This window comes from Psammomys obesus, unplaced genomic scaffold (assembly GCF_907164565.1).
Source record: "Psammomys obesus unplaced genomic scaffold, mPsaObe1.curated_primary_1811, whole genome shotgun sequence".
NCBI lineage: Eukaryota > Metazoa > Chordata > Mammalia > Rodentia > Muridae > Psammomys > Psammomys obesus.
Window position 1 is genome coordinate 12011204 of NW_026595981.1, and position 14970 is coordinate 12026173.

The 14970-nt window shown below is 42.5% G+C and overlaps 2 protein-coding genes across 3 annotated transcripts in view; one reads left to right on the plus strand and one right to left on the minus strand.

Annotated features, from left to right (window-relative positions):
• The window catches only part of Trim37 (tripartite motif containing 37), a 126473-nt gene that overhangs the window by 104282 nt on the left and 7221 nt on the right, over positions 1-14970 (plus strand). The window lies entirely within an intron of this gene.
• Ppm1e (protein phosphatase, Mg2+/Mn2+ dependent 1E) overlaps positions 434-14970 on the minus strand; it is a 122013-nt gene continuing 107476 nt past the window's right edge. The window contains exons 3-7 of the mRNA XM_055620448.1: positions 14183-14382; positions 10768-10956; positions 7752-7895; positions 7474-7567; positions 434-1681 (exon numbers count right to left, since the gene is read on the minus strand). Of these exons, the coding sequence (XP_055476423.1) occupies positions 627-1681; positions 7474-7567; positions 7752-7895; positions 10768-10956; positions 14183-14382 (1682 nt within the window). The 3' untranslated portion in view covers positions 434-626. The remainder of the gene's footprint in view (positions 1682-7473; positions 7568-7751; positions 7896-10767; positions 10957-14182; positions 14383-14970) is intronic.

Genomic DNA, 14970 nt, shown 5'->3' on the forward strand with positions numbered 1-14970 from the left:
ACTCTCAAATAACTAAAACCTTAAGTATCTTAATTAAAAATGTTCATAGTTGCCTTTCATTTTCTGTGAAAAATTAGTAAATTATCTTACTGTATACGCCTCCCAAGTCTGAGTACATGACACTTTGGTACTGGTTTACTGCATCTTTCATCAGCAGTTAAGACCCATGTGGCTTTTAGTCTTTCATCTACCCAAACAATTGGGAAGGGATCCTTCATAGTCCCCAAGATCTTGAGGGACATTTCCCAACAAAATTGAATTCTGCATTGTTTCCTTTAGATTAGGCACATTAGACCACATAGTTGCGATTTCCATACCATATATTCTGACTGGAATAACTTTCAAGCTTCCACTAGTGACATGAAGGGATGGTGGAGAGGGGGCTATGTGTAGGTTTAGAGACACATCACAGGGACCAGTTGAATAATTTTGCTAGTGAAACCGCCAATACTTTTTTAAGATTGAAAACACTATTTTGAGTTTCCTAAAGATCTATGTACACTTAAGGATTGAGCCATCCGTGGATTCATAATGAAGCACATGAATGTTAAAAATGTCTACCGTGTTTCTACTCTGATAGTTATATTTTTGAGAGAGCCTAGCTAGCCTACATTGAAGAAAAAGTCTTATATTTTATAGCTCCAGGGAAGGTCTGGGCATGGAATATCATTATGCTTTCTAATCTTCATGTTTCCACTGCATCCTTCCCAACTATTTTCTCTCCATGGCAAAGAACTTCGTAACATCTTGTTTCTCTTCCCACTTCGAGTGAGTGAGGAGAGGCTAACACCTATTTTGTGAGAAGGCTCTCGAGCAGAAAGAAATGAATAAAACTTTGGATTAAACCTGAATACACGCTGCCTTTTGGAGTAGTGGTGGCGTAAACGATACAATCTAGACGCTGCTTTCCCCAGGGATTTGAACTGTTCATTTTCCAACCCAGGACAAACAGGAGACAAGCTCTCCATTCTGCATATCTGTTGCCCTGTTGAACCCAAATTAAAAGAAGCCAGAAACTCTCCAGCACCACTCCGTTCAGGCAATGATGACTTGACTGATTTTTCCTCCTCCATTATTAGCTCATTAAGATCTGCTTTCTTTGGTGCACCAGGACCAATCATCTCAACTGGTGGCAAAAACTGGGTACTGTGAGGTTTGCTTGCTTCTATCTGTGTGAGGTCTAGGTAGTCTGGGTCTTCCAGCACGTTGATCTGGGGCCCTGGGCTGAGGCTAGTTCTATCAGTGAATGAGTCCACGCGCCCCTCATAGCCTAGATCGGCTGGTGCTGAGCACTGGTGCTGAGGCCAAGGGCGTTTGCACTCTCCATGATTCTCCTTATCATCCCCACCATCTTCTTGCCCTCCTTGAAAAGAGTTCTCTGTCCAATCTGATTCCTCACTAACATTTACAGCTTTGTTCATGTCCCTCAGGAATACCACAATAACAGTGATGTTATCACTTGACCCAGCATCACGAGCGGATGCTACTAATTTGTGGGCAACCATGCTGCTGTCTCCGTTATTTTCTTTCAAGTGGTCAGACACAACCTTTACTGCCTCATCAGGGTTCACGGTGTCATAGAAGCCATCACAGGCCAGAATGAGGTAGTCTTCAGTCCCATCCAGAACAGTGGAGGCAGAATCTGCATCTCCACAGATATATGGCTTGTGTTCAGCGTCTCCTGTGGAAGTAGAAGGGAACACAGTCAGAACGCAGGCTGTGGCTCACCTAAATTTTTAGGATGCTTATGTTGGCACTGTGATTAGTTACCTTAATGGGAAGTTTGTATTTAAAATTGTAATTGAAACACTTGACTTGTATATTACTTTGATGTTGCTTATGCTTGAATCCCAATTGAAAAACTGCTTGTTACTGGCCTCGATTCCTCATCCGTTTTATACTCTTGACCCTGTGCCTCTGACTACAGTTTAGGCTTTGCTGACTTAAGCAACAAATTGCATCAAATCCAAATTTGCTGCTGTACTGAAAATATCAGTCATATATAGGAGAAATCTTGGTTCAGTAGTTCTGTTTGGTTTAATTACAACTTGAGAATATTGAAGGGGAAAAAAAAAACCCTGGCTGTTCTGGCTGTTTTCCTCATTAAACAGAGTGATCCCCAAAGCCAGGGAAGCTGGTGGACTTGTGCACAGTCCCACACATGGAGCTGGGTGTGTTACATTGGCTGCTCTGTTGTTCTCTACTTGGCTTCTCTTTGATGCTGCTTTGTTCAGTGGGTGAAGACCAGACAGAAAGCCCACAGCAAGTGGGACAAGTCTTCTTGTCTTCACAGATGACCCACTTGTGCTGCCCTTGTTTACCCCTGATGCCATACACTTAGTAACGACAGAAGCAGACCCAAGGCAGTGTTAGGGAGTGATGTCCAACAGGCTAGAGGCCTTGAGCCCACAGGTTTCTCTCGCAGCTGCTGAGATCACCCATCTTCTACAATGCTTTCAGAACCCCAAGATGCAGACACTACCATGTTCCTGCATTGTTTTCATCTGTTGTTTTCTGTTAGACACTTGGAGAAGTGTCTTAAATGTTGAGGATAACAGCCCTGGAGATCAGACTGCCTGCCTTCCGAACTTGTTACCTACACAGTTCTCATTAATTACCACCTTCTCCGTTGCACTAAAAATGGTGGTTAGTTCTTATGTGTCTCAGTGAAGAACTGCCTAGATCAGGCTGTGGTTTGTAGGCATGCCTATGAGGGATTTTTTTATTTTCCTAATGAGGTTAATCGAAGTGACAAGATGCAGCCCACCGGTGGGCAGTACCTTTCCCTGGGCTTAGGTCTTGGATTAAAAAGTAAGCTAAGTACTAGAAGCATTTATACACTTGCTTGGCTTTCTTCTTGACTGTGGGTATGATGTGACTAGCTGTCTCAAGCTCATGCTGCTATGATTTTGACAGTGTGATGGACCAGAACCTGGAATTGAGCTAAACTAAATCTGTTTGTCATGTAACTTGCTAGTTTTCAGGGTATTTTTCACAGCAACAGAAATGAAGCTAGGACTTACTGTGTAATTTACTGTTTCTAGTATCTGCTGTAGGGAACTTCTTGCCTAAGATTTCTTTCAAGCATGTCAGGCTCAGAATAGTTCAATAGGAACTGTGGGTAAGCTATAACAGTGTGGGCTATATGCTGTATCAAACAAGTTGAGTAGCTAGATACCAGGGAAATGGATACTTGCAAATATAATTATTTAGGTTAATGTATCTGTAAATAAGAAACAGGGCCTTTTGATCCTATATATTCCCAGCTTCACTCCCTATTCTCACACATATAACTACCCTCCCCACTTTTTTGTAACCATCATCCACTAACCTCCCACTTCCTGCCCCCCCACCCCAAGACAGGGTTTCTCTGTGTAGCCTTGGCTGTCCTGGACTCACAGAATGGCCTTGAACTCACAGAGATCTACCTGCTTCTGCCTCCCTGAGTGCTGGGTGGTTGAGATTTTTTTGTTTTTTAAGTCAAGGTCTCATTCACATAGCTCGGGATGGCCTCCAGCTTGCTTTGTAGCCAAGGCTGTCCCTGAATGCCTGATCTTCTTGCCTCTACCTCCTAGCTGCTGGAATGACAGGTGTGCATCAACATTGTCACCTCTGAAAAGCATCGTTTGATTTCACTTCTTACTATAGACTGTTGAAGCTAATTATAACTTCTGAAGATAGGATTCAGTGTCCCCCATTAGTCCACTTTATTTCATTTCCCCTATTCTACCTGATTGAAATACTATTTTTCTGAACTCTGCTTCTAAAAATAAATGTGATCTGAGTCATACTGTTCCAAAAAAATCTTGTTTTAGTGCTAACAATTAAAAGACTATTGCAACTGTTGGTTTAGAACAGAGCATACAAAGATTTACACAGAGGAAACACTGCCAAGATTCTGGCTTTTCACCTGCTCTCATGTTGAGTGTCAGATTCATGACATTTCACCCCCAAATTTGGTAGGAGGGCATAAACATCATTTCATGATGGAAATGGCAACATCCTTTTGTCTTCAACCTCCTCTCTCCATATGCTAAAAAACATACATGCCTCTGTCAGCTTTGGCTCACAAATGGAGGATTCATGTGGTGAAGCAATTGAAAACCTTTTTATTGTCAGAGCTTTTAAGTGTCATTTGCTTTTTAGGTGGAGTTGACTGTTTCCTATCCCTTTTTAGCCCATTCAAAAGAATCTCCCCAAATCTTATTTACATTGGTAGATTTAGTATGTGTATGTGTGGGGGGGGGGAGGGTGTATAGGTTGACCTTTGATCACTACCACAGTCAGTTTTCTTTTTGTCCTGTCTCTCTAGAGCTCAGGCTAAGGTCTCAATTTCAGTTCCTGTCTACTTACTTTCTTTTTACAAATATATTCAGTTCTCTCCCTGTGTGTGTGTGTGTCTCTCTCTTCCTTTTTTCTTCTTTCCTTCCTCTCTTTCTTCCTCTCTTTTTCTTTCTTTTTCACTGTAATATATAGCCTAGGTTAACCTGAAACTAGCTTTCAGTCCTGTCTTAGCTTCCCAAGTGCTATAATTGCAGACATGTCCCACCATGCCCTTCCATATATTAATATATTCTTTTACTTACCAACTTAAAACATTTCTCTCAGATACTACCAGTTATTTACTATTTCAAATTCCATTTTTTTTTAAATATATGTTTTATGGGTGTGAATGTTTTGACTGCGTATTTATGTTCACTACATGTGTGTTTGGTACCCAAAGTAGTTAGAAGAGAGCATCAGATCTCCTGGAACTGGTACAACAAGTGATCATGAACAGTCACATAGGTACTGGGACTCAAACCTGGGTCCTCTGCAAGAGCAACAAGTGCACTTTACTGTTTGCCAAGCCATCCCTCCAGCCATCAATCTCTTTGTTTCTTAACCCATTTCTCATGGGACCTCTGCTGCCCTTGACTGCTTAGGCCTACAAGCTGTCTTTTCCTGGTATCTGAAATATTGCACTTCCCTGTCACTCCTCTTTTCCTGGTTCGTTCCTTGGTTTAATAGCACAGTAGTTGTGTGCTAGGAATATGTTGAGCCCAGTTCTGAATGCAGTATGTAGCTGCCTTACACATGAGTCCCAGGAGCTGATATAGTACTCTGACTTCACAAAGAAGCAAACCAGTACTGAGGCATTAGCTTTCCAAGATCAGTAGCCTATAACGTGGCAGAGCCAGGATCCAGACCTAGAGTGTCTGGCCACTGTGTTACTCTTAAATCATAGACCTCATCTTGGCATTTTTACACAATGTTCCTCATGCCTGTTAGTTCAACATGTGGGCACACACATAATAAATAGCACTGCCAAGGTGGAATGAGTTACTAGATCCCTATCTCCAGCTCAGAACTTTCAGCTAAATTCCAAGTCTGTATTTCTAAGTATGTACAAAATCTCTTCCAAGACATCCCATCAGTACCTAGAATTGAAATATGTCCAACTGAACTTACCCCCACCAACTGCTGCTGCTTTATTACAAATGCTTCATCATCTTCCCACTCACAAATCAGAAACCTGGAAGTTAGTTTTCCTCTTCCTCAAACTATCATCTGTCTCACCGACTTATATCCTCCTCCGTGTCTCCCTTTTTAGATGTCCTCATCTCCAGCACTGTACCCACAAGCTTCTAAATGATCTCCCAAGTAAGCTTTTCTACGCTCGTCTGTCTTCTGTGCTGTAACTACAAGTGCTTGAAAAAGACAAACCTGGTTGTATGTTCCCTCTGCTTAGTCACCTACTGAAGTCCAGACCATGTAGGGGCAAATAGGAAGCTGCCACAGCCTGGCAGGGACACCTCTACTTAACCACTTGCCTCCCATGCTCATTGCTACTCCTAAAACTGTTTATGCCCGGGCGTTTCCCTCCCCAAACTTAGTGTGTCACCCCATCCAGCTGCAGAGTCACCATCTATGATGTCAACCTTATTCCATCTTGGCCGTCACTTACTGAAGGGCAGCCTTACTCCGCTTTGGTTTCATCTTGTATTCTATATTTAGGGTCAAGGCCAGCATCTCCTCATTAAGGTAGCTCTGTGGAGATACATCTCAGTCTCCTGACAAAGACTGTCAGGAGGAAGAGTCACATGTCTTGACCAACTCCAGTTGTCAAAAATAATTGTATATAAGAGTATATTTTAGGCTCGAGAATTTTCCCCTCTCTTGGCTTTGTTCCAGAGTACCTAATAGCTCCCTCGTTGTAAGGTAGAACTATTTTTCATGAGGTATTTGTACTCGTTTAGCTTTCTGTTTCTCACTTAGCTCCTTATGCTCCTATTTGGGGCCCTTCACAGCCTGCCAGCACCTTTTCAAAGAGTGGGAAGACCTTAAATCACTGATGAAACTAAACCAAGTCTTTCAGGTTTTCTTCCTCTGTAATCTTTGGTAATAATAAACTAATTTGGTAATTAGATATAAACTTTGTGTGTGCTAGTCTACATTCAGTTACTTCTTTAGGGAGGTTAAAAGTGAAGAGTTGTACTATCGGCGTATCCGCCCATGAAGACACACACTGATTCTTTAAAAGCTGGCAACCTCAAGCAGGCAGCTAGTACATGCATGTTAGCAACACTAAGTGCACTCAGCAGGCTGGATTTACATGTGAGTCTGTGTGTTGAAGAAGGAAAACACAGCTGGCAAAAGAAGCTAAACCATGAAGCCCGACAGCATACACAACCCAAAGCAAGACAGAGGCAGGCACAGCCCAATTCCTTGAAGCTATGCCTACAACTTATATAGTCATGTGTTGAAGCTGCTTTATAGTAGTCTTGCCCTTTCACAAAGCTTAAGTTTTAGGGAGACCAGTTCTTCTGGAATGCTTTTAAGGGCTGGAGTACACCTGGGTGGGAAAGCCCTTGCCTGGCATGCATGAGGCCCTGGCTTGCTTCCTAGCATGGATGGGGACAGAGGGAAGAAGAAAAAATGAACTCGAACCCAAGATTATCTGACAGCTTACATTTTCTGGCCCAGGTGTGGAGGTGCAATACCCGCATTCATGTGCAGAGTCCAGCCTGTCCTCCATGCTCCTCTCTCAAAAACAATACAGATGTATTTTTCCATATTTAAGAAGTACTTTTATATAAAAAGTGTTGTTTCTAAGAATTCTGCTCATATCATTTTATAATTCACAAAAAAGGTAAAGATAGAAACTGTGAAGTTTGGGGAGAACCTTCTGTTTTCTAGAAATGTGGAATGATCATTTTGGTTTTAAGCAGATTTGTATACTAACTTGGAGGCTCCTATTAAAAGAATAGAAACTGATAAATTCTACATTCCTTGGATTCTTATTTTATAATGAAAAATTTAAATGTATAAATAGCCAGGTGTACTTAAGTAATTAAAAAGGCATCCAGTTATTTTAAACAATTATAAGCATTCTGAGCATATAAATTAGCATCTCAAGTTCCTTCATATCAAAATTAATACAAAACAGTGAGCTAGAAGATTTTGGAGAAACAAAATTAATGTTTTTCCTACCGATAGCTCTGGAGACTGACAGACTTCCATTCACCCTCCAGGCACCAAACCAAACTACACAACCTCCAAGGGCCTCAATTCGCTGCTTTTCATCCTAAAGAGCAGTGCAATAAAAAGCAAATAACTGGATTCAGGATTTATTCTTTACAGTAAACAGATATACTGCCCATCATCTCATTAGAAAGTCTACGAAAAGGCTTTCTGTACCTCATAAAGACTTCATTAGTAACTACAAAACTGCTGTTACGACATGCTCTATTAGAACCGATCATACATACCTCTCTGTCTGGCTTGTGTGGTTTCATTAGTTCAACAGCTTGGCCCTTCCTCACAAGCATAACCTGGGAATCGCCCACCCATGCCACGTGGAGCATGTTGCCTCTGATAAAAGTCACTACTCCTGTGGTACCACATCGTAAGCTCTGAAAATAATTTAACACAAGTCAAAGAAAAGACACTGCGTTTTCACTGAGAAGCAATTTACAGTTAATACAAGCTGCATTTGAGAGAGACTATTAGTAATATTATTTCACATTACAAATTTGTGTTCTCAGAGCATTTTTATTTTTGACAAAAAGGTCTAACTTATGTAGCCCTGGCAGCCTGAAACTTATTACGTAGACCATGCTGGCCTCAAACTTACACAGGTCTGCCTGTCTCTACCAAGATTAAACATGTGCGCCACCATGCCTGCCTCAGAAGTTTATGTGCATTTGTGCTTACACACAGATCCACTTGATCTGTAATAACAAAACAACTGTACTCAGGGGCTGGAGAGATAGCTCAGTAATTAAGAGCACAGGCTGCTCTTCCAGAGGACCCATATGGTGGTGGCTCACAACCATGTGTAACCTAGTCCCAGGAGATCCGATGCCTCTTTTGGCCTCCATGGGCATTGCATGGTGCACAGACGTACACACAGGCCAAAGACTCATACTCCTAAAATATAAATTATCATTTAATTAAAACTGGACCAGGTGAGGGGGCTCAGAGGTTGAAGGGACTTGCTGCCAAACTGATCCCTGACACTCAGTGCTGTGGACATAAAGAACCACCTCCTGAAAGCTGTCCTCTCCTCCACATGCACGCTCACGCGGACACACACACACATAGAAGATACATGTATGTATGTTTTAAAACAGCATATTTTGTGACTTGTCCAAGGGCTGGTAATCCGGTTTAGTATGCAAAACACCTGAATATCTTTGTTCTTTCCAGTTCACTGTTAAATCTCTTCATCAGCTGTCTGTCTCTTCCTCCCTCCCTTCTTCTTCCTCCCTTCCTTTCCTTTCCTCTCCCCCTCGCTTTCTCCCTCTCCTTTATACACAGGGTCTCACTGTCACTCCAGCTGGCCTGGAACTCATGGAGATCCTTTACCTCTGCTTCCCAAGTGCTGGGACTAAAGGTATGTGCTACCATACCCAACAGCCCTTTTCTAGTTCTAGTCTGTTTCACTTCTGACCTGCTGGGTAGAGGTGGTAGGTGTGTGTGTATGTGTGTACAAAGCATTTGCTTCATACAGAAGAAATGCTCCCAGTCTCTGGACATTATGGAGCCAAGACAGCATATGCTCACTGAAGAATATATGCTTATATACCTTTAAAAACACAAACTAGAAAAATCTTCCCTACAGTATTTTTAGGGAGCTTTGACTGGGAACACTGCATAGAGACCTAACAGCCTGGGATTCCACTGCAGTGGCTACCACAGTCTTACAGCTCTTGATCCTGCTATACTAAAATGACATCTCCAGTTGACATGAGTCACCACCAAATGAGCATGACTCTCTGTTACTAAGGACCTGGCCCAAATTAGAATGAGTGCGTCAGGGGTGGTAAAGGGCTTCTTGTATCCAATGAGAAAAACAACTTTTCTTTTTCCCTATATAGGAAAAGTTTGTTATAAATCCTCACCCACCAATAAAATGTCTTCCCACACAGAATGTTCAAAAACTCAGCCCTCTGGAACACACGATAAAGACACTTGAGTGCATATGCCCTGGAGAGAACAGGAGGCAGGCTGCTTCACAACAGGAATAGCTACTTTTCTCAGCAGTAAGCAGCACATGGAAGCACAAGAAGGAAAAAAGCGACTGCTGAGAGGACCCTGAATTATTCAGGGGAACCATCGGCAGGACTGACACACAGCACCACTGACAGAGCAAGTGAGGGAAGTAGAAAAACCGGAATGTAGGATTTAAAAAGACAGAGCGATTACTGCCTCACATTGGTGATTGCAGATGACCCCGCCTCCCCAGGCTCACCTTGTCCCAAGGCTGAGAGCCATCAGCCTCCAGAGAGGCAGAGCAGAGGAAGGGCTGAGCGGACCTGGGTTTTCTTTTCAGTCCACCTCTACCTGTGGATCGTAGTTGTTCCTGTGGGTAATTTGTGTTTCAATCCAAGCTTAGGGGTCAAGGTAGATACTTCTCTTGCTTCCTACCAAATAGTTCTCCATTATTCTTTGATTCATTCCCAGCCTCACTACTGCTGTGCAGCATAACTGAGAGCAGGGAAATGAACCATATAATCTGATGTTTCTGTTTTAAAAGTTCCCGTCTTGAGTCCTGTGGCAGAAGGGTTAGCTTTCTGTGTCTTAATAGGTAGTCACTTTTGAAAAGTTAAAAAAACAAACAAAAAGCCTGAACATTTTCTGTTGCTCTCCCCAGCTAAAAATCCAACAGAGTATCCTAGGTAATCATGTACCAGCACCCAGAATGATAATGATAAATTTAACATAGAACTCCTGAATTTCATTCAGAGCAAAACACTGAGGTCTGACAAGCCTTAGGATATGAGTTCCTGTGTTTCCTTCCTATGAAGAGAAAATCAGTTCAAGGATCATCTAAGGACTCTCCCTCTCTCTACTTAGGAAACCACAGCTTACTCATGCAGAATCAAACATGTGGAAGTAATCCCAGTTTCTGTTTCTTTTTTAAAACTATTGTTTTCAGTTCACCATATCCAGATTGTGAGTACTTAGAGAGGTGGTCCAAGTTTGAAGCTGGCGGGCAGTGGGGGGAAAAGAAGCAACACTCACCTGCCAGATCCAGCAGCAGCTCTAGAAAGGGGCTAGAAATCCACAGCCCGGTTTCCTTTACAAAATGAGGGAACTGGATTTAGAAATGAGCAGAGTCCAGCCTGGTGGCTCAGGTGAGTGAGTGTGTGTCTGTGTGCGTATACAGTTTAGATAATATGTGCCCAGAAGGAAAAAAGGTCAAAATAGCCCTTTAACCACAGACACTGGTTGAACTCTGCTAGTGCACTTGTGGCTGGAGTTCGCAAGGACGTGGCATACCTCCCTGGCTGCCTTCTGCACAAACCGCTCATCCGTGACCCGGAAGGCCCGGCAGAGAGCCTCAGCAGGATCATGGGGGAACATCTCCTGGCGCACTAAGTTAACGTGTAGGTGAACAGAGGCATAAATGGCAGCGTCCACTCCCCCGTGGCCATCAAACACTGCGAAGTAAGCTTGTTCCTCCTGGTCCTGTCAATAGGGACACAAAACAGTTAAGGAATAGAACACAGTACCATCCAAGTGATCTGATGCCCTGGAAACATCCCTCCTCTACTGCGTTTGTCGTTCAGATAATGAGACTCAATGTTTCCTTTTGCTGACACTCCTGATCAGCTGCTGAGTACCTGCAATGCTGGGGCATCTGTGTTTATACACAGAGCCTGGAACACATCATGCCCAATTAGTGCCGGCTGGAGCGCCCTCTCCATGAAACTTGTTGTCTTGTACCATGGAAACCACCCACATGCATTTGCTTCAAAATCATAGCTATAAGTTGTGAGGAGGAATAAGGAAGAAGATATAAGAAAGAAGGGAGCAAAAGTTATTCTGTAGTGAGTACTTTTTTCAAAATACCAGAGAATAGGAAATTTCCAGCACAAGACCAATTGTGTTCTGGTTGTCTGAAATACGTGGAGATAAAAACATACACTGTTCTGAATGATAATGCCTCTTTTATGCACCATTCCTGGTCACATTGAATCCTTAGCATCAATAGCAGAGTCTCTAAACTTGTTAACCAATCTTGAACCACCTCAGATACCCAAGTGCTGTGGTGTGCCTGGCAACCTTGCTTCAGCCTCGGTCTAAGCCTCAGTGTTCCATTTCTCATAAAGGCCAGCTGCTGGCATCAACTCCTCTACCTCTGTGTTGTCTTGGGTTCACTTTTCAGCTCCCATGTTTGGGTCTTAGATCTGTCTGTGCTCTGTGAGTCACTCAGGTCTCACTGCTCTTAAGGCAGCAGTACCTGATGACATCATTTGTGAGTCTTTACATTTGTTTTTTTAGGAGTCTGCATTCTGTCATACTCTTCTTGAACAGATCTTTTCTTTGGGGTATGTTTTTATTTGCTTGTTTGCTTGCTTTAGGTTTTTAGTTTTTCTTTTTCTTCTGACACAGTGTTGTGTAACCCAGGCTGGGCTGGGTTTTGCTAGGTGGCCGAGGCTTAGGGGACCCCTCACTCTCCTGTCCCCCCCTTCACATGTGTCAGACAGATATGACACAGGCATATCCATGTTTTGGAAAATGTCCACATATAAATGTCCAGAGTATAATGGTAAAACTCAAAAATGATGAAACTTGTCATCTACTTACAGACATGAACACTAGTATGTCTTACATTTTAAGCAAAACAACTTAGAATGCCATTGAAAATGGACTCAACAATCTGGACTAAAGTAATACTCAATTTCAACAATGCAGTGTAACATAAGAAAAAACAGCAGCCAGGTGGAGTCTTTGGAAAAGTAAGCCTAAAGTCAGGGTTATGTTAGTGGTGGAGTCTCAGCTAGCATATGTATGGTCCTAGGTTTGACTCTCGGCACCACACAGACTCTCTTTTAAAATAGTGTAGTTCTAACTGTCACAGATAACCATCATATCTTTGTATCTGTGGCTTGGTTTTGTTTTGCTGGGAGTTTATTAAGACTTTTGGGTGTGTGGGACAGCATTCTACATCTGCATATATATTTGTACATGTGCATGCATGCCTTGGCTTTCTGACACAGGGTCCCGTCCTGCCTCCACCTCTAGAGTACTGGATTGCAGGTGCACACTGCTGCACCTCGCTCTGGAGCTTTTGCTTTTGTTTAGTTTTTTGTTTTTGTTTTTGTTTTGAGACAGGGTTTCCCTGTGTAGCCCTGGCTGTCCTCAAACTCTCTTTATAGACAAGGCTAGACTCGAACTCACAGAGATCCGCCTACCTCTGCCTCCGCCTCTACTGGGATTAAATGCATGCTCTACTGTATCCTTGTATTTGGCCCATGTGTTTTTAAGTAAGGATCATAGTATACAAAGAATGTTATATCCTGATTTATGTCATTAGCATTTCTGTGCTGCTAAGTAATATCTTGATTAGATTATGAGACACATCTCCCTTAATTATTTTTAGGTCATTTCTGATTTATTTTTTATTAATAATGTTGTTGGAACACTTTTGTCAAACACATATTTAAGACTTTGCTGTATTTCTATTGTGATGAATTTTGGGTGAAGTTACCAGATAAAACAGTATAAGAACTTGCAAAGCACTAAATAATTGCTGCTAAATAATTTTCAAAAGCTGCTTTCGTGCATAAGACAACTTCTTCTTTGAGCTATGCTTCAAATTTGGAGACAAAATGAAAGCCAACCCAGTTAACCTCCAGAAGTAAGACCTTCCAATCTGAGCATGCTCTTCAGGCAGCTGTAGTTTCATGGGGACTGTTTGGCACATAGCCTCTGGGTTACATTTGCCTGGACACAGCACTTGGAACAAAAATACCAGGTCCTGTCCTTCTGCGCCCCGACTGCCAGCCTGTTATCACTCCTGTAGCCCTTGACAGGCAGCTGAAATTTAAAGGTAGCTCCTAAGGGAAGGGAATATTATTCTGTGTATAAATTACTACACTGCCATTTTCAAGTTATGGACTTAAAAACGGAAAGAAAGGGTGAGTGACAAGCAGAGGAAACAAACCCACCTTTGTTTGCATTAGCATAATGCATTTGATAGAAAAGAAGATAGCAAGAAAATGGATCCAGTCTGTCAGTCACAGAATTTGTAGAATGTAACTCCATCTACTTCTATCCCAGAAACCCAGATTTAAAAAAATCAGCCTTAAATTTATTCTTTTATGTTGTGTTTTCTGTTGCTTCAGCAACATGGTATTCTGAGAATTTAATAAGTCACTTGATGTGACTTATTCTACAGAAAAACTCTCCTTTTCAAAAAACGTTATTCCGATATAATGATTTTCTTTGGTTGCTAATAAAATAGCATTAGAAGCTTCCCCAGAAACTGGTACTTCCCTTGCTTTCCTGGGTAGGAACTGGCTGTCCAGAAGAGATTTTTTACTTTCCCAATTTTGAACCATGTGAACCTGTTAAAAATAACATTCCCAGGCTGGAGAGATGGCTCGGTGGTTAAGAGCACTGTCTGCTCTTCCAAAGGTCATGAGTTCAATTCCCAGCAACCACATGGTGGCTCACAACCATCTATTATGTGAACTGATTCTCTCTTCTGGCAGGTGTAAATGCAGATAGAACACTTATATATGTTAAAAAAAAAATAACATTCCCAATTTGGAATGATTTGAACTTACTCAAAATAACAAAAAAGTTCTGTTTCTAATGTAGCAGCCTCCCTGTGTCCTTTGAGTGGCAGGACACCAGTCCTTCTCTGGCAGGACCATGTCACACCGTCTCCGAGAAGGCCCATTACCTCTAGGTTGAAGAGCATGTTAAAGTCAGGAATGCAGACGTGCTTGTCCTCCATCTTCCTTCGCATGTTTTTGATGGCATGGATTGACGTTTCATAATAAATCTGAGGCCTCCTGCGCAGAGGGAAGTCCTTCACCCAGCTGCAGCAGATCTCGTGGAGCTTGCTGAAGACCGAACGGGCCAGTTTCATCGTCTCAATTTCTGTGAAGGAGGTAGAGACCCCAGTAAAGAGCTGTGTAACCCTGCTTTCCACTTCCCTGCTCGGTAAGGACAGAAGTTCACCTCAGTCAAGCTCAAGGAAAGGGAACAAACACTGCTTCTGAAGAGAGGAAATGGCAGTCTTCCTAGGAGAAAACCATCAGCTGCCACCAACATCACCCTCTGAGGCAAGAGAAAACCTCTGGTCAGGCTAGCCTTGTTTATAGCATGCTCTCCAGCCCTCTGCTGTCTAAGCCAGAGCACCCTTCACTGTGGATGGCTGCTATGGTTATCCATGGAGAGCCACGCCTTTTGGGCTCGGAAGAATGACTGAAACACAAGCACTGGGCACCTTCAGCCAGTTGGACCAGGAAAGACTTGAAAACACACACACTGCCGACTCTCTCTTCCTGATCTCTGTGTCTTCTCTCTGCTGAACAATTTGACAAGTTGTAGCGAATTCCAACTCCATCATTTGTAACAGTTATATATTTTCTTTAATGGTAAACTTTTAGGCAGTAGTTTAGCCAATCAGGTGATAATTAGCATGTTAGAGGCTTGTTTCTCTAGGAGAGGCAACCCAAATTCCAT